Source organism: Condylura cristata, unplaced genomic scaffold (genome assembly GCF_000260355.1).
Source record: "Condylura cristata isolate star-nosed mole 26May11 unplaced genomic scaffold, ConCri1.0 scaffold00028, whole genome shotgun sequence".
NCBI lineage: Eukaryota > Metazoa > Chordata > Mammalia > Eulipotyphla > Talpidae > Condylura > Condylura cristata.
The window spans coordinates 24,719,189-24,732,782 of NW_004567129.1; the positions used below are offsets into that span (position 1 = coordinate 24,719,189).

The following is a 13,594-nucleotide window of genomic DNA, read 5'->3' on the forward strand; positions in this document are numbered from 1 at the left end:
CCAGATATCAACCCCTGGCATGGGGGCCGGCAGCCCTCAGGGCTGTGGGGGAACTAACAATAGCAACCTCTCTGCTGTAGCAACGTGCAAACCACACTGGAAACTGGAAAGTGAGATCTTCTGGTGGTTAGTTAGGCTGGAATGGGGGCATGACTGTGGGGCTGGGGCTCTGGGGAGGGGCACCCATATAGTGTCCTGCCCTCCTAGAGAGTGGGGGGAGCTGTCCTGCCTCTCTCTCTATGTGTGTGTCAACTTATTGGTTAATACTCCCTGCACCCCCCTCTCTATTCATTTCCTACTGAAGAAACCAGCCTGTGGTTGTGAAATGGTGTCCCACCTCTGGAAGTGACGTCCCAACCAGCGTCTGGTCCAGAGTCTGGCCCGAGACACTCGCCTGGCCCAAGGCCCTGTCAGGCTGATGCGAAACTCACATCTATTTGCACAGCAAATCCAGGGCCTGCATCACGGGGCTCTACAGGCGCTCAGACCAGCCCTGTCTCCCCAGCCCCCCACTGTCCAGCCCCCCTGGTCCATTTGCCTACCTGACAACAGAACAGAGGTGGGGTGTCTCATGTGGCAGAGTGGGGGTTAGGGGCCTCTCTTGAAGCACCACACCCCCAAAAAGTGGTGTGAAAGGGGTGTTCACGGCAAAGCCTCCTCTTACCTTGTGCCGAAATTCCATCTTATTGAACTTCTAGTTAAAAGACAAAACCCAAGAAGGATTTCCAGCTAGCCACGGCCTTCTCTGAAAATGTGCAAAGATCAGTTTTTCCCTTTTGCTTCTCCCTTTGCTGACCAAGGCCAGGCTCACTAAGAGCCCATGAACTCTTGGGAACATCACCTCTAAGCCGTCCTCATTCTCGGTCGGATCTCCCCTCCTGCTCCATCCTTTTCCTTGAACAAAGACCGCATCAGGACACGATTGGGGCTGATTACTGAATTTGTGCTTCCTGACTTGCAAATCTAAGACACCCCCAGCAAATGCTATTATTTTATTTCAGCTGCATTGTGTTTTTCTCCCTAGACGTTGCTGTTCTCGGAAATGCAGTGTCCCCAGAGGCCCGGGGGGCCCCTGCCTGGGATAGGAGGGGGTTTCTGTGAGGATGGGCCCTGTTGGGATTGGTGCAGGCTAGGGGCAGGTGGGCGAAAGGGCCCAAAACAAACCTGGGGCTGGCGCACTTCTCTCAGCCCCCCTTCCTGAATGCCCCTCATGTGTGGGAGCTGTGGGGCAGGAGGAGGGGGAGAGAGAGGAGAAGGGAGAGGCTGAGAACAACGCACTCCCCGATGCGGGCCCAGGTCCACTCTGAGGACAGAAGCTGGGCCCAGGCCCACAGGGTGCTTTGCTCTGGCGCAGGGGCTCAGGGGTGGTGTGCAGGCATGTGCAACGATTATGGGGCTTTAGGCTCGTGCCAGCTGGACTCTGCGGACTCCAAACCACAGGTGAGCCTGCGCGACCCAACCCGGCCCCCAACGCCTTCCACCCCAGCCACAGTGTGCAAACATGGAAGCTGAGGCCCATGGGAGCACCCACGGTCACAAGGTGAGTCAGAGCGGAGCTTGGGGTGCAGGCCGGGGCCCTGGCCGGGCCACGCAGCGGCCCTATTCGCGAGACACGGAGTGGGCCTGGTTGACGTTAGCAGTGCCGGAGGAGGAGGGCTCGGCCCGCTGGCTTGGGAAGTAGAGCAGCACGAACCAGCAGAAGATGAAGACTCCTGTCAGAGGGGAGAGGGCCAAGGTGAGCCTGGGGAGACGGCGGGAGCTGGGGACCTCACTGGCGGCTGTCCAGGGGATAAATAGCCCTCCTGTCCAAGTTCCAGAACTTTCGAGAAAGTCAGGGAAATGTGAAACCTACTCCTAAAAAAGAACCAGACCGCCCTCTTGGACAGGGAAGCCGGAGACCTTGAAATAAAGTCTATCCGTGCGTATTTCTAAGCCAGCAAAGAAAGAGCAAAGGAAGAGATGTTTCGGCAGATACACCAGCCGCCCCACTGGGGCTCTCCCCACCACGCCGCCATAAAGGGGTGTCATCGCTGCCTTCAGCAAGAGGAGGGAAAGGGGGAGAGCCACAAAGTGGAGTAAAGACAGAAGCAGTAAAGTAGGAGTGGGTTGTGTCTGACCCCTGGGGTTCTCCAGACACAGACTTGTGACCCTCTAACTCGTGGCGGGGGCAGGGGGTCGGGGAGCGGGGTGGCTGGTTCCCAGCTGACTCCGCAAGAGAGAGTTCTGACGTGTTAACACAGTCCCCACATACTGAAAACCTACCGTGCCCCTCACAGGCAGTTCCCCCAAAACCGTTTCCCTCCCACCTCCACAGCTCCTTAAAGACTGTCCCTGCCATGTGGCCACCATGCCACACGACCCTGCCCTCCTGGTCGCAAGTGGCTGGACCAGAGCTGGACAGCTGCCCCAGGATGGCCCGGTCAGATCCTTGTCTCTCCTACGAATGTGGAAGAGATGGCACCAGACTGTGGTCTGTAGCCTGGGAAGGTCAGGAAAGACTGAGGCTGCCCAGTATGGCAGCCACTGGTGGCCGAGGTAGGGTGAGGCCATGGGGAGAGAATGAAGGAGTTTCCGCAGAGCAAACAAGGGGAGGACATAGTTCCCAGGGAAGGAGATGGACAGAGTGCACTGGTCGGTGGCTTTTCTTCACCCTGCAACCAGCCCCCTGCTCCCTACCCCCCAGAACAACTAGCCTTCCTCCCCTGGGTTCCTTTAAATAACCCTGGATATTTAAAAACTAATACTCGGGGCCCTCCCTGGTGGCGCAGTGGGCTAAAGCGCAGCACTGCAAGCCAGCCCCAACTGCCTCAGTGCCAGGAGCTGGCCCACATGGCGCGGCAGACCTCTCCTGACCGCCCGCTGGAGTGTACTTCATCCATCTGCCTGTTCTACTCCCCACTCTGTCTCGGGTGAATCCTCTCACCGCCCCTGCACCTCTGGCCTGAACCCCAGTTCTGTATGCGTAAATAAATAAATCTTAAAAAAAAAATACTCTTGATCTGACCTAGCCCAAGTGGAGTCTTGTTTCTTGCCACCCGCCCCCCGCACCTCCGCACCCCGACTGGTGCAGACGAGGCGCCCATCAGCCTCCCGGGTCCAAGAGTCTCACCTTGCAGCGAGTTGAAGAGCGCGAAGACGTAGATGGTGGACAGGCCCAGGGGCGTGAGGATGGCCAGCCCCCACGTCATGCCCACCAGGCTCGAGAGGCCCAGCACGGTGAGGACCGACTTCCAGCTCTGTCCCTGCTCCTTGCCTGCAGTGGTGCTTGACAGGGTGAAGATCTTCCAGGCCACCAGGCCCAGGATCACAGAGCTGAACAGGAAGCTGATGAGGAAGTAGCCGTGGACGGTGATGTAGAGGGCAGTTTCCTCCATGAACCAGCACCTGCAGGAGATGGGTGGCTATGGGGACCGGGAGGGGCACCCCGAGCGGTGGACCCTTGGCTGGCCAGCTGTGACCGAGCTGTCTCTCCCGTCTCCACCCTGACCCTGCTCTCCTGGGGACACCCCGCTTCCGAGGCTCCGCTCTGTTCTCTCTTTAGATCAGTGGGTGCAAAAGCGCCAATTTGGTCCCCCAAACATGTTTTGCTTGTTCCACATTATGTTTTAAAAATAGGATGATTGGCCGCCATTTAAAAAGCAGAAGGCTTGGCATAAACACGCAGACTTACACTTCTGTTGTGAAGCCACGCACCAGGCGTGTCTGTGGACACCCCCGAGGGGCAACCAGCTGCCCATCCGCAGGGCATGGCCAGTGACACCGGCCACTGCCTGCTCTTAAGTTACCAGCCAGTCCCCGTGGCCTCTGCATTTGGGTCCTGAGGCCAGGACAGGCCCATCAGCCCCTCCGAGCACAGGGTCACGGTCCCGGGTGGGAGCCCGAGGCGAGGCTCAGTTCACCCCACTGCACCTGCACTGCGGAGGCAAAGGCCCCCACTGAGCAGGTGACAGATTCCCTGGCAGGGGGTGGGCTGGCCAGGGCCACTGCGATGGCCGTGTGGGTTGTGCCCTACACCGGCCTGGCTGAAAGCAGATGGGACTGAGATCCAGCATCCTCAACACCTGGCACGGGGGTGGGGGCAGGTGGAAGTGACTTATAATGTGGCCCAGGGGAGAATCAGCGAGGGGGGGGAGGAGGGGATGGGTGGAGAGAGGTAGGGAGGGGTGGGGAGGGGGCGGGAGGGGAGAGGAGACTTAAAGTCCCTTCTCAGGTCCCCTCTCCCCTCTTCCTCCTCCTCAGGCCTCAACTTACCCCTCTACCCTCTACCACAGGCAGGCCGGATCTGAGGACTCATCTTCCGCCTTGACCACTGGTGTCTCTTCCAGGATTCCCTCTCTCCCCCCTCCCTCTGGCTTTGATGGGCACAGCCAGTGGTCACCCCGGCTCCCACGGTCCCCGCTTACAGCTTCAGCGTGATGCGTTTCTCCTGGTTAAAGATGACGTAGCGGCCATAGCTGTTGGCACTTCCAGTGCCAAAGACCAGCAGGGCGGGCAGGCCTGCGCAAGGGGAAGAGGCATGGCGTCACTGGCCCCCTTGACACGGCCTCCTCCCCCACCCCAGATGCTGCCCCTGAGTCCTAGTCCTGGGCCCAGCCCCACCCTACCCCCCCACACCCCGCCCATCCCGACAGCACCTACCCCAGCCCACGAGGCTCAGCTTGAGGAAGTAGTGCCTGATGTAGGTGTTGAAGACCTTGATGGCCAGCAGGTAGAGGTGGAAGGCTTCCAGGCCCATCCAGGTGAAGACACAGAGCAGGAAGTAGTGGAAGACAGCCCCCTGGGCCCGGCAGGCCACATCACTGCCCTTGGCCTCCTGCTCCACGTTGATGAAGAAGGTGAGGTTCAGGAGGAACAAGCTAACACTCAGGGCCACGTGGATCTTGGGGGCATCTTCGGACTTGAACCTCTGCCTGGACCACCTGGGGAGAGGAGGGGCCAGAGCCTCGGTGGGTGCCCAGTCATCATCCTCCCACCTCCGCTCCACCCCCACCGTCAGCTTCACCCCTGCAGCGGCCTGCCCACGTCCAGGAGGCTCTTGCAGAGACTGCTGACCTTGCCCTGGACGGGATACGTTAGCCAGACTCAACCGGCAAGTCCCCAGACGCATCCTGCCTTCCCTTCTCTCCCCACCCAGCTCTGATCTGCTCTCAAGGCCTTCCCCTATTCGGCCTTCACAGCTTCCCTGGGGACAAGTCCTTCAGGAGATGGTCTCTGAATGTCCCTGATCCCAGGCGGATCTGGAGTTTTTCTTCCCCTGCCCACTATGACCTCAGGCCTAGCTCAGTGGGCCTGGACTTGGCTTATAGGGTGCACAGGGCATGGCTCTGTGAGGCCTGATGGCACAAGCTCTGCAATCTCTATTGACTGACATATTCTGGATGGAGACGGAAATGCTCTGAAAAATCAGACTTTCCACGCTAACTTATGTTATGACCTCCCTTTTTTGTATAATTGTAATATCAAAATATTCTGAGCAACCTTCAGCTTACAATTGGATTGCCTCAGCCTCAGGAGGCGCTACCTGGCCCTGACAAGCAAGCACTGCACCAGGGTGAGAAATTCCTCTGGAAGTCAAAAGTCATTAAACAACTGGCTGATTAATAAAGACAAATGGCTGTTACCGCAAAGTCTCTCACTGCCGGAGGGAGGAAAACCCAAATTTTATCACTCAATCTCTCATAGCCTTCTATTCAGTTTCTAAAGAAACACTCAAACTTCCTACTATCTAGTCTTTAGATAGGAAATTCACCCAAGTGTCTATGCAGAGCTAATCAGATTTTCTACCAGGTTTTCTACTTCAAGAAAACTCACTTAAACTTTCTAACAAGTTTTTCAAAGAACCTTATCTTAATTAGATTTACAAGAAATTTCCTCTTCCTGCCCTCACTTTACCCCCTAGGATGTCTCTATGAGAATGAAAGCCATTAAGTAATAGATAATGTTTCAGGAACTTTATTTTGGTTAATCTTCACTGTGGTAAATATAGTAATATTAGTCTTAAACTTTGTGAATCTGTGTACCTGTTTTAACCTTGATAGATTGACTTTAAAAATGTTATAATCTCAACTGAAGATCAAAAAAAACGACCCCAGACTATTCTTAGCACAAAGGTGATTGCGATCTCAGCCCACTTCATATGCTAATGTCATCCCTCTGCCTGCCTGAAGTGTATAAAATAAACCTCTGCTGAAGGCAGAGCAGGAAGACTTGCACCCAACTCCCATTCCCATGTCTTCCTCACACCCACTCCCCTTTTTTCCCTTTTTCTAGGAATCTCCACTCCCCGATGCCATTCCCACCTTGAGACCTGCCTGTTCTGCCCCCCAATAATCTGTGATCGGGGACAAAGAGTCTCCGACAGCTTGAGAAGCAGCAGGGAGAGTGAGCTCAGAGAGGGACTTGGACTCCCAGGGGGACAGTGCAGGGTCTCCAGGCTCCCAGCCCCAGAGTGCAGAGACCCCACTCTGAATCCTTAGCAAATCAGATCATCCCAAAGGGCCTGGGGACAGGAGCTCAGGGCGGCCTGGAGGGGCCATGAGGGGCCATGTCCACCTCAGCTGCCAGGCCAGGCCCTACCAGCTGCCCTTGGGAGCTGGTGCTCGTCTTCCTAGGGCCCAACGTTGAGCGGGCAGCCAGGTCTGGGCTGGGCCTGGTGTACTAGGCTGTAGAGGCCACGGTTCAAGGTCACATGGTGGCTGAATCAAATGAGAAGGGCAGTGGAGGCCCTGGACTGGGAGTCAGGAGCCTTTGGGGCTGCTCCAGGCCAGACAAGGGTCAGGAGGCTGGGGAGCAGGGTGGGCTGGGGTGCGGGGCTGCCCCTACAGGCCCTTCAGGCAGGGGGGCCCCGTGGGCCCCTCGGTCATGGCCAGGCCTGGGAGCCGGGGCAGAGGATGCAGCAGTCTCGGCAGACCAGCATCCACTCCTCCTCCCACCTTCCCTGACAAACACCCTCCCCGGCTCTCGGCCATGAAACTGGGGCGGACTTGGCCTTGGCCTTGATTTGCCCAAAGCCAGCACAAGCTCATGATCGGGTCTGGCCAGTCAGGAAGTTCTTCGGTCCTGGACACGGGGTGTCAGTTAGACCAGTAAAACTCATCCTGTTAAACATTCACTGTGTGTAGACCACAGTCACCCCCCTGCCCCTCAAAAGAGGCCCAGCTTCCTAGGCATGTGAATTCTGCAGGGCCATTTTCAGAAGAGCCCTGGGCTTAGTTTAAGGCTCTGCTGTAACCAGGCTGGAAGGAGGCATTTCTGGTAAATTTTGAATAAGGAGACCACATATTCTCCTCTGGACTGGTCCATACAAATTACATAGTCAGTTGTGCACACACATGTATGATTCTAACATGTACGGCAGCGTGAGCTGCGGGCTACTTTCCAGTTAGCGGTGCTGGGCCAGTGTCAATTTCCTGGTTGTGCTATTTATAAGTTATGTTAAACGTCATCACTGGGGACAGTGGATAAAGGAACCGCGGACACTTTGGACTAAAGGTCTGGAATTGCCACAAAATAATTTTTTTAAAAGATCTCAATTTGGGGACAGTTTAGCAGACTTTAGCAGATTAGCCTTCGAGACAGCTAAGAAGCCATTTTACGTTCCTGGGTCCTCGAGGTGCCTGAATATGGACACGTTGCCTGATGTGACTCAGGAGAAAGCAAAGTCTGGAGACCAGGCCTGGGGGACATCTGGATCCCTGGATCTAACTATGCCTGAAGGAGGCTCACTGGGGTTGTCAGTGACACCAAACACACATTTCCTGTTAAGTCGAAGACAGTCTGAGTTGAGTTTCTGCCACTTGCCATTGAAATAACCTGAACATAACTCAGTCCCCACATCCATCTTGTAGAGGAGGAGACAGTTCTGGAGAGGCAGGTGCAAGGGCTCGTGACCCTGCCCGGCTGCCACCCCCGGGGCCTGGTGGAAGACGAAGACTGGCATGAGGCCACCCACCTCAGGGCAATGTAGAGCACGATGGTGAAGGCCAGGAAGGCCATGGACGACGCGCAGCCAGCCTGGGAAATGCGTGTGAGGACGTCCACCGTGGCCTGGTCCAAGACTGGCCTCTGCGGCAAGCCCCAAAACCAGTCTGGTTAGTTGGAAGCCAAAGGCCCTGGCCCTGCCTGGCGGCCTCCTCCCAGGAGCCTGGTACCCCTGGAAGCGCCGGAGTTGGGGTGCCCACTGTTACCAGAAGCAGGGTGAAGAAGGTGAGGTGGTCACAGCGGCACACGGTACTCTGGTTCCCGAGCTCTGTAGAGCAGCCCTTGGAGGACCAGTCTCCTGCTGACCCTGGACAGGCGGGGAGGACAGGAGCGAGACTGACGACAAGGGCCCAGGGTGGAGCTCTGACCCTCTGGGGCCCAGGCCGCATCCTGCCACCCACCTTACCGTGACATGTCCTACCTTTTGACACATCCCAGAATACACAGGTGAGGGTCATGTTCTGAAAGCAGGGGCGAGGCGGGGGAGACTGAGTTAGGGAAGGAAGGCTGGGCTTGGGGGGAGGGCGCACCCCCAGGTGTCTGCATTCGGCAGAAGGCGGCACTCGCCCGGGGGTCTCACAAGCACAAGAACTGCTCATTCTGTGTGGCCGGGAGCCGAGTGCAAAGGGTGTGGCTGGGTGGGAGGTGGGCAGGTGCGGCCTTGGGGGGGCATGTGTGAGAGGGTGAGCATTGCCGTGGCAGGCTCGCGGGCTTGTCCCGAGTGCATCTGAGTGGGGCAGGGGCTCGTGTCCACAGTGTGCGTGTGGTCCTGATGCTGCCCCGGTGGATTTCGATGGGGGTAGAGATAGAGCCCCTGCATCTCTCCTATATTCCTGCAGGTGCTGCTCAGTCACCGCCAGGCCTGGGTCGGGACTCACGGGTGGCTGCTGCTGGTGGGAGAAGGTGATCTCCAAAGGCTCGTCCAGCCCGGTGACTGTCAGGTTCCCCAGACTGAAGCCCACCAGGCGGTTGTTCAGCACGCTGCTGCCGTCTTCCATGCCAAGCTGGGAGCCCTGCGGAGGGAGCGGGGAGGCTGGTGGCAGAAGGGGCTGTCCCAGCGCGACCAGACGGGGCTCCAGAGAACCTCCGAGGCCCAGGGCTCTGGCCTGGAGGGCAAAGTCAGAGCCTGCTTCCTGAGGTCCCCTGAGGCTCGGCTGGGCCAGAGCAGAGCAGAAACTCGCCCAAGGCCAAGGGCCTCAAAGCTGCACCCCTGAGTTCTCCATTGCTGGTCTCTGGAGCTACCAGAGGGGCTCAGGCCAGAAGCGATAGCAACACAGACATGAGGGGCAATGGGTAACCGGTGGGGGGGCTGCTCACACCAGCCCTTGGGGGGACATGTGTCCCAAGTGAGTGGCTACCCACCTCTGGGGCATACACCTGGCACATATTTGCACACACAGCTACATGTGTGAGCACGGCCACCCCTGGGCACAGGTGAACCTGTGTGCACCAGGAACGAGAGACACAGACACTCAGAATGCACATTCACACCCAAGGGGCTCGGGGGTGAGATCCACACACCTGGTGTGTGAGCAGTGTGGGTCTGCAGCCTCAGGACACCGGTCTGGGGTGACCTTGGGGTGCTTTAGAGTCACTCTCCAGAGGTTCGTTATCGCCCACATCTCCATCAGTTCCCTTGAAGACTCCCAGTTAAGGCAAGCTGGGGCCTGGGCCCCAGTGTGCTGAGTGTGAACCTCCCTTCTGCCCTGAGCCTCTCCTCACCTTAAAGACAGCCCCATCTCCAATGTCCAGGATAGTGATGGCCAACCGAACCACTTCCCTGCTGCTCCTCAGTGAGGCAAAAAGGCTCCTCGGAAACCGGACTCTGTCGGGGGGCTTTTCCTTATTCTTTATCACGGCCATCGGGATCTGCAGCCCCAGACCCAGCCCGTTCCCATCTTTACCCAGGATTCCAGCCCTGCCGCCCACCCCACCCCCAACTTGGGAGGGGAGACAGACCCACGGGGGAGGCCCCACACCCAAGGGCCCAGGCAGGACACTTGGGGGCATGGTGCAAGCTCAGCCCTGCCCAGGCTGAGCCCCTGGTTCACCCAACAAGGAGAAGGAAATGAACAAGGTGTGTCCACTTGTCAGCTACAGGGCTGTGAAGAGATGACATGGGGCTCTGTGATGACAGTTGTCTGGCTTCCCACTGGGGTAACTGGTAAGCATAGGGCCACCCAGAAGGGCGACTGCAAGTGCAGAGCTGAGGGACACAAGAATTCACACTGAAGGACCTCTCCACCCTCCTATGACAATGAATTTTGTAAGAGCTGAGGATGGTCACTACAGTCCACTTACTTTCCTGGTCATCATGTGCATGTTTTGTTCCTTCTAAGTCCTCCGGGGCTGCAGCCTGACCCCACCTGGCCCTGCCCCTGAAGTACCCCATGAGCATGGAAACAGGGGGAACTCAGGGCTGGAGCTGAGGGCCCCTACACTCCCCCTCCCTGTCTTTCCTGGGGCCAGTGTGTACCCCCCACAGAGGGGCCTGCTGCTTGGGTGACATATAAAGTGTGGAAAAGGCCCCCTCTATCTTCCAGCTCCCCTTCTCCAGGCAGGTGAAGCACCTCAGTGAGCACCCACTTGCCTGCTGCCAGAATCTCTATCCTTGAGGGGGGCTGAGCCATCTATGCACCAAGCTTTCCCTGGGAGCTCTCTGCTGTGCTCCCCTCAGCAGCCTTGACAGTGGGCAATGCCATCACCATTCTACAGAAGGGCAGAATATTAAGTAACTTGCTCAAGATCACCATGGCGGTGAGGGGTAGAGCTGGGACTTGAGTCCAGACTGAAGTAAACCCAGAATCTGCCTGTCTGGTCCTTGGCAGTTCGGGTGAGTACATGTTTGGGCCCTGGGGGGAAGAGCTGCCGGGACCTTAGGCTCTGGAGGAGCCTCAGGATTCATTTTCCGGTTGAGGGCATGGGAGCCAGATAGCAGAAGGGATTTCCTGGAGGAAGCTGAGTGGCTATGGTGGGGAGCTGGGGCCAGCACCCAGGCCCCCTGTCTGGCAGCGTGGTGACCTCAGTGTTTCATCCTAGCAGCTGCTGGTGTGACCACACCATGACTTGGGGGCCTGTGGACTGACTGGCTGGGACTTGGGGCCTGTGATAGCCCATGACTATCTCTGAATTCTGAAAAATAGGCCCAAGGAAAATAGGGCCCGAACTATCCAATGAGGGAAGAATCACTTCACCTGAGAGGGGGTCAGAGAGAAGTTCAGATCTTCTGAGATGCTGGTGTTGACGTCACTGATAGAAGCCTTCAAAAAAGACATGTTCTCTAGCTGTTGCAAGCTGCTCTCCACCAGGTAGTGCTCCAAGTTCAGCCAGTAACTGCAGGGGATCAGAGGTTAGGGAAGGTGGTCAGGCTGAAGGTGACCAGTCCCATGGTCCCCCATCTGGATGGTAGGGGCAGACGTCCCCATAGGCAGGGGTCATCAGGTTCTTAGGGGACACAAGGATCAGAGAAAAACTCTGGTAGCACCCCAGGAGCAGAAGGCTGTCTTGGGGGTAACCCAGGCTGGCCTGACGGATTCCAGCCAGCGGTCCCTCTGGACCATTTTTCATGTGTGTTTTATATACACATATAATGCAGTATGGAGTGAGCCTTGACAGTTGGGTTCTCTTTTTCTAATGCCAGACTTAAGCTTTGCTGGCCAAGGCGTCCACTTCAAACACACCTATCTCACGAAATGAAGAGCCAGGTCACCTCCCCTCCTGACCCAGGCCCTTTTGCTGTAGAGATCCAGGATGACCCCAATAACTGGCCATTTCGCATGCTCTTCCTCCCTCGGCTATGTGCCTCAGCTATTCTGTGTCCTTGCCTTGATCACTCCTTGGGTTGACTATACCATGCCTCTCAGGGTGCAGAAGCAGGGAAAGATGATAAGGAGCCTCTCAGAACAAAAGCCCTGATCTTTGCATATGCAGAAACAGCAACCGGTGCTATAGTCAGAGCTAGCATAAACGCTGAGACTCGCCTTGACTTCCTCCCTACTTCCCAGCCTTGGTGGGCCAGCTGGTGGCACTATCCCCACACACTTGTGCACTCGCCACTTGCTTCTTTGATCTTATTTTCTGTCTGATTCTAAATCAAAACGAGACTGCCCTTGGGGCTGGACTGCACTTTCTTGGTGCTGTCCCTCGGGCTTCTCATTGCTCTGGACATGGACTCAGAGTCACCCTTTTTCATCGCATCACCTCATGTGATAATGAGACACTCCCCCACCACATCTATGCTTCATTGTGTGACCCCAAGTATGCTGCGTACTTTCCAGGTCCTGTAAGTAATAAGCCTTTGTATAACTTTAAGTTTCCCCGTGGTTACTACTGAAGGACATCTTGCAACCTCCAACAACCACTTTGCATAATGACAGAGTGCAATTGGCACAAAACACAGGAAATGGACCATGTTGATCACTTTTAAGAGCATAGTTTTGTGGCATTAAATATAAACAACACGTATAGCCGCTGTCAAAGGAACCCCTGTTCTCATTAAGCAGTCACTCCCTTCACCCCAACCTCAGGAAACCACTAATCTGTATTTCATACAAATGGAATTTATGATGTCTAGTCTTTAGGATAGGCTTTTCTAATTTTGCATAATGTTTTCAAGGTTCATTCATACTGAATGAACCCTAGATGGGTACAGCACATTTTGTTTATTCATCCATTGTTGAACATTTACACAACTTTTAATTTCTGACTACTCAAAATCAGGATGCTATGAGCATTCACGTCAAACTTTACATGAATTAAAAAGACCTTTTTTCAGTTCCTTTGGCAAAACACCTAGGCATGGAATTGCTGGGGAATTCTTTATTTAATTTCTGGAGGAATCTCCAAACTGGTTTCCACAGCAGCAGCACCATTTGACACCTCCCTAACAATATTTGAGGGGTCCAATTTCTCTGTATCCTTACCAACTTTTCAATATTGTTGTGGTTTTAATTATAGTCATTCTAATGAGTGTGAAGCAGTTTCTCATTGTAGTTTCAGTTTGTATCTCTCTTGTAAGTGATGATACTGAGCAGATTTTCATGTACTTGTTGGCTTTTCCGTATATTCTTTGCAGAATTTCCAAAGAATTTGGAATTTGTATATGTTTGTATGCATTTTTATGTATGTATGTAACAGGGACATACTACTGCATATAATTTAGAGGTGTAGGTTTACACCTCCTCTGATGTATGTCCCCAAACCATGGCCGCCACCAAAGCACCTATAATCTTTTACCCTAGACCGCTGGGGACTCCTCCCCATATTCCTACCTTCCCTTCTGGTAGCCTCCTTAGAGTATTGTAAATTGTGAAATGGTGATTGTGTAGTATGAGTGAGCAGGTCAGTACATGAAAGTGCTAACCAAATAGTGAAAATTCAACCCTTGGAGACTGAGCTACATAGGAACTGACTTATGGAAACTGTGCTCATGTTGAAAACCACAGAGAATTACAAAAGCTAACCAGCATTTATTTTACTGCAGTGGCTTTGCCATTAGCTAAACAAAAATAAAATCTGCCTTTTATTTTGTCTTTACTTTTACAAAGGACTTGTATCCTCAATATATAAAGGATTATTGAAACTTAATAATAAGGGGCCCTCCCTGGTGGCGCAG

The 13,594-nt window shown here is 55.0% G+C and overlaps 1 protein-coding gene across 1 annotated transcript in view; it reads right to left on the reverse strand.

Moving 5' to 3' along the window:
* Positions 1-862: 862 nt before the first annotated feature.
* The window catches only part of ADGRG3 (adhesion G protein-coupled receptor G3), a 21,480-nt gene continuing 8,748 nt past the window's right edge, over positions 863-13,594 (reverse strand). Inside the window, exons 3-12 of the mRNA XM_004690245.2 lie at positions 11,175-11,313; positions 9,703-9,849; positions 8,859-8,993; positions 8,402-8,441; positions 8,187-8,287; positions 7,952-8,064; positions 4,639-4,919; positions 4,404-4,497; positions 3,110-3,384; positions 863-1,712 (exon numbers count right to left, since the gene is read on the reverse strand). Of these exons, the coding sequence (XP_004690302.1) occupies positions 1,600-1,712; positions 3,110-3,384; positions 4,404-4,497; positions 4,639-4,919; positions 7,952-8,064; positions 8,187-8,287; positions 8,402-8,441; positions 8,859-8,993; positions 9,703-9,849; positions 11,175-11,313 (1,438 nt within the window). The 3' untranslated portion in view covers positions 863-1,599. The remainder of the gene's footprint in view (positions 1,713-3,109; positions 3,385-4,403; positions 4,498-4,638; positions 4,920-7,951; positions 8,065-8,186; positions 8,288-8,401; positions 8,442-8,858; positions 8,994-9,702; positions 9,850-11,174; positions 11,314-13,594) is intronic.